We start from the raw sequence: 5,497 nt of genomic DNA, 5'->3' as shown, positions 1-5,497 counted from the left end.
CAGTCCCCCCACAGTCTAGATGTTATTTCTTTCCATGCATCTCCTTCTGTGTCTTCTCCTAGGGTGAGTGTTCCATCCACCATTTAGGTTCTACCAAGTCCTCCCCTAGTCTGAATACTCCTTCTTCCCTTGCACTTCCTGACTGGCCTAACCCAAGGTTATCTGCACCCTCCACTCCAGGACTTCTCGCAGGGTCATCTCCCAGGTTGGCTATAGGCCCCACTACTGCGCCTGTTGTTGAGTACTGTATGAGGCTGGTATCCATCTACCCATGCATAGCCTGGAAGTTCTCCTCCAGGCTAGATGCTCCCTCCACCATGCATGGCCTTCTAGGTCTTACCATAAACTGGCAAACTGGATGTCTCCTCCATTCAGGCAACTCATGTGGAATCCTGCTCTAGGTTGGTTTCTGCATCTTCCCATGCACCTTCTAATCTATAAGACCCTAGGATGGCTGCACCTTCCACACATGTACCATCTTCTGATACCTTCCCTAGAATGGCTGCATTCTCCACTTATGAACCTCCTAATGAGTCCTCGCCTAGACTGGATGCCTCCAGCACCCACGCACTTCCTGCTAGATTCTCAACTAGGCTTATTGCATCTCCCCCGTGCTCCCTCTGCAAAGGCTTTTATTCAGGTAAAAAGTTCTTGATTTTTAAATGCGAGCAGATAATTTTCTTTTAAAACATCTCTGTAGGACTAGCAAATCCATCCACTGTCTAGATAAGGTCTGTGACCCGCCATTTTATACTTTATGCTATAAGAAATGATGTATTGATACTCATGGAAGGACCCCTCTTTTTTGAATTCTACTTTATGTTTCCAAAGGCCCTTTCTAAAAGAGTCGACAGTCTCCCTCTGGCCACATCCTGCAGGATCTGTCAGATATAGGGACCAGGAGAGCCCGGGACTGTAAAGAGAACGTGGGAACCTGGGAACGACTCAAAGGTCGTTCAGTGGGAGGGCAGCCTAGTTCCCAGGCCTTGTATTCATGTCAACACCAAGCCGACATTACTTTCCAAGTTCCCTTCCACACTCAACTCTTGGGCTCAGCTCTTCCCACATGTGATGCTTTCTTCTGTGTTGGCCTGTGTTGACCTGTGTCTGGTGTCTGACCCCAGTCTGCCCTGACACCACGTTTGATCATAGACCTGGTTTGGCAGCCACACCCTCCACAGTCCTTGTCCCTGCTCACACTGGTCTTAGATTTCCCACTCCCAGCAAGACCTTGGTCATCAATGGTGTCTGTCCTCTCTGCAGAGCCCAAGCCAGAGCAAATCCTTCTTCACCATCCCCCTCCCTCCTTTTTGAAATGCACAAAAAGGTGAAACTTGGGGGGCTCATTCCTTCTGAAAGGCAGTGATTCTCACTCTCTGCCTGCCTTCCTCCTCCGAGTGTAGGAGTCCTGTACTCGGGTACGAGGGGTATTTGGCAGGGTGCTGCATTTAGACTTATGCCACGCTGGCTGTGGCCCTACATTTCTTGTGAAATCTACAAACACAAAGGAAGCACGATTCTTAAAGGGATGGTAGTATAGCTCTGCCTGATTTTCCTATGTCTGTGTGACTCTGAAGATGGCTTGCCAACATGAGGTCATTAAAGCTCAGCCTCCAAACTCCACCTGGGACATAAGACAGAGAGTCCGAAAGAGCCCAAGAAGCCTGACTCCCTACAGGTGTCATGGTGGCCATTAGTGTCCACTACTGCATGGACACTAAGGTGACCACTTGACTACATAGACCTACTGACATGACATAGTTTAACCACCTACTATGGTTTCTCTGGCCCTTAGTGAATTCCTCAGCTGTGCCTTCCAGTGAAGTATCCAGGAGACTATGTTTAGTTCTACAATAAGCCACTATCACACGCCAAAGCCAACAGTTTAAAGATCATTAACCAACACATCACTATCTTGGTATAATAATTGATTCCTTGGTATTACCAACCCTGGAGGCACTCTCTGTTGGCTAAAGGGCACTGGAATATGAGCAACCACACCCGGGACACAAAGATGCTCCACTTCAGGGACGGGGTGGCAGTGTTGGTGCTTTCATGTAATCAGCTGAAGGTGAATCTCGACCTGCAGTTGCTGGGGAGAGGCCTCCTTGCTACTCACAGGAACAGAAGAGTAAGAGTCGAACCAGGCTAAGGTTAAGAGGGCTTTGTGGCTCTCTAGAACAATCATAAGCTTGTAGGGTGGACATCTTCGTAATGAGGTTTCTGGAAATATTTGGTTTAATAGGCATTATGGCCAAAAACGGTGCCTTGGATTTCTACAAGCACATATTCCAAGGAGCTCTAAGCAAAACCCTGATACTGACGCTCAGGATGCTCCTGTGACATGACATGTGCAAGAGTGAAGCCAGCTCCAGCAGCTTTTAGAGGTGGTGGCAGAAGGCAGTTAGAGGCTGTGTCTCCAGGCAGAGGGGAGCCGAGAGAAAACCAGGGTGAGTACTGTCTGGTTACCGGATGTGCCTCTGGCTTCCTCCTCTGAGTGGCCCAACCCTGTCTCTCCACGAGGCTCCGCAGGCTGTGGTTTTCTCAGCCAGTGGCCCGAGTCTCCAGCAGTCACATGAGAACCAGGCCCAGAGGCACCTTTGGGAACTCGCCTAAGCATCTGGCCAACAGGGACGGAGACATGTGCCGCTAGTTGTAGAGGCCTCCTCTCTGCCAAGCACTGTGTCAGGCAGCAATAACTGATACACGTTGGCTCAAATACTGGGTAAACCCCAAAATGGAGGAATCCTTAGTACCTCCGTTTTACACAGGAGGGAACTGCTCCTCAGAGGCAACAGATGAGTGTCTGGGATATCATGGCCACAAAGTGGTGAACGGGGATGGCCAGCCCAGGTCATCTGACCCCACTGTTAAAGCCACCTGGGCAGCCTTTCTCTGACCGGCCCTGTGCGGCAGGCCAGGAGGCAAGAGGGCGGCCGTCGAGCATACGATGAACCGGCCAAAGTGTCAAATGGTGCCGGTCACAGGCAAGGGGATAGATTGCTAGAAGAGTTAATGTGACAACAATTTTTAAATTAAAACAGCACATGAGTGTATTTATAAGACTCGCACGCACTTCTGAATTCATCACTTAGGACAGAAATTACACAGAACATACTTAAATCTCTCCAAACACGTATTCAGCCACTGATAACTCTGCTACTCTATCAAGTGTGTGACCAGAGACAGATTAGGTGTTTCATCTGCGCATGAGGTTTATAATGGTCTGTGATGGGGTACATTTATAATCAATTCATAAAGAATAACCTTTGAGAACTGTTTGACTTGCCTTTGTCCACACAGGAGCTTTCATGGAATCTTCCAGCGTCCACAACAGGGGACAGAAGGATCTATACTACAGAGAGTAACACAGCACTAGCTGATAGTCTGTCTCAATTCATTATTATTATTATTATTATTTGGAATGAGCCAGGGTATAAAAAGGATGAAATCAACATGGCCATAATTCCTTTTCTGTTTGTTTCTTTATGGTTTCCCCATCACTCCTCAATCTTCATGTGAAGCCCGTCCCATCAAGTTCATGCCAACTTCTGTGTCACCCTCTCCACCCAACGCCGTTGCCATCACCTCCTACTGTTAGATGTTCCCTATCATGAATAAAGCCTCTGGTGTCTCGGTCAAGGTCTTCAGCCCCAGCACCACCCCCAGTTACCACCATCATTCCGGCAGGCCCCCGCCAACCTCCTGGCCTCCCAGGCCTTGACTTGCTCAGAGCCAGTGAGGAAGTCTTCTCTCCCCCATGAGTAGCTTGGCCAGCTACTCCCTTTGGGGCCGCTCCCCACTCTGCCACCTCTAGAAACTGCTCCCTGAAATCCCTGAGTCCAGCATCCCACGCTGACCCCACCTTATACCCTCCAAATCCCCGTGAGACATCTCCTCCCGGATGTCTCATAGACACTTGCCATGCAGCATGACAGAAACAGAGGAGTCGAGAAAATGGTCGTGTGTTTAAACACTTTAATAGCAAGTACTTATGGTCCCTGGCCTCCCCCGTCTTGGGCAGTTTTGGGGACTAGATGGGGCTTTTGATGAGGTCTCGCCAGGCTCTGGGACCCAGGCATCACCGCTACTTCCTGGCTGAGGGCATCCCATCACCTCGAGGGTGGGTGTCATCCTCAAAGATGGAGCTGAGGGGGCTGTTGTCCAGCGCCCTCTCCACGTGTTCTGGAGTGATGAGCACCTTGTGGTGGTTGACGGCCTCCTTGCTCGCCAGCTCCAGGACGTTGGCCGTCAGGTACTCCAGAATGCCGGTGAAGAAAACAGACGTGCACCAGTTCAGGCGCTGGACGTCGGGAGCTTCTCGCAGGAGGCGATCCACACGGCTAACGGGGAACTGCAGCTCAGCTCTCATGGAGCGGGAGAGGGCGTGCTTCTTACGCCTGCGAGTGGGCCGGTGTCTTCTTTCCCCAGACATTGTTGACTAGCTTTTGCCAATCAGACCAGCTGGATCGTCTTGCCGGCCTGGGCCTCTCCAGATACCACTGATTTTTCCTGCCCGCTGTATCCCTGTGCTCCAGCCCCTGTTTGGTCAGGGAGCTGCCTTTGTGACAACTCAGACTTTGTGATGTCACTGGTGTCCACTGGGCCCTGAGCAGGACTGGCCTAGAAATGTCCATGATAGGAACCTGGTCTCCCAGGCAACTCAACCTTCCTTTTCAGGGAACTCTAACTTTTCTTCTTGACTCTAACAGTCTAATAACAACAATAAAGAATGAGTGTTCCAATGGAAACATTACCCTATGTTTAGGACACCACTCTTGGTTATCTAATTCTAGCCTTATATTGTCCTTGAGCTTAAATCCCTTTGTAATCTGTAGGTCACTGATAAACATGTACAACCTCCAGTAGATGCTCAATTGTTCCTATCATACAGTAAACAGAGTAATCAAACCAATTTTGCTTCTGTTTACATATTCATTTTAATATTTCCCATCAATATTCCTGTTTCTGTTCGAATGCTCATGTGAACTAGTTATAATATCTGCCAATTTCCTTATGTGATAAAATGTTTTAACATGTTCATATCTGTATGAGTGTCCTGATTTTGCACTTCTTTAATAATTATTTTTAACTACTTTAGAAGGCACACCCATATGTCCAATTGATTCACCTACCAGAACCAGATAAATTTCAAGGACAAAAAATTGCATGTGTATTTAATGCCTAGGCATGTCTTATCTTGGCTCCCTAACATGAATCCAATGCTTCGATAGCACATTGTTGACTCTTTTTTTATAATTTTTGTTTTCCTCTCTACTAATTTAGTGTTTGTCTTGGTTTTGGCTCATTTACAGCCAACAAGTTATTCCTCACTAACGCTATCCATAGTAAAGAATTTGATTCGTTTTCATTTTTCTTTATTAAGTCCACATACAATAAAATTTACCTTTTTAGCTATTTTTAAGTGTACAAGTCAGTGCTCTTTAATACAGTCACAATGTAGTGAAACTCTCATTTCAAATTCCAAAACAGTTTC

General features: G+C 47.8%; 1 protein-coding gene across 1 annotated transcript; it reads right to left on the bottom strand.

Moving 5' to 3' along the window:
- Positions 1 to 4,087: 4,087 nt before the first annotated feature.
- LOC120596773 (histone H2A-Bbd type 1-like) lies at positions 4,088 to 4,435 on the bottom strand. The gene has a single exon (XM_039855228.1). It carries the CDS (start codon positions 4,433 to 4,435, stop codon positions 4,088 to 4,090), a length of 348 nt encoding a protein of 115 aa, XP_039711162.1.
- Between the last annotated feature and the right edge of the window lie 1,062 nt (positions 4,436 to 5,497).

This window comes from Pteropus medius, unplaced genomic scaffold, assembly GCF_902729225.1.
Source record: "Pteropus medius unplaced genomic scaffold, Ma_sr-lr_union100, whole genome shotgun sequence".
Taxonomy (NCBI): domain Eukaryota; kingdom Metazoa; phylum Chordata; class Mammalia; order Chiroptera; family Pteropodidae; genus Pteropus; species Pteropus medius.
This window is presented reverse-complemented; position numbering and strand designations above follow the sequence as displayed.

Excerpts from the sequence above, each read along its gene's own strand:
- LOC120596773 (XM_039855228.1), bottom strand. The coding sequence starts at position 4,435 with ATGTCTGGGGAAAGAAGACACCGGCCCACTCGCAGGCGTAAGAAGCAC.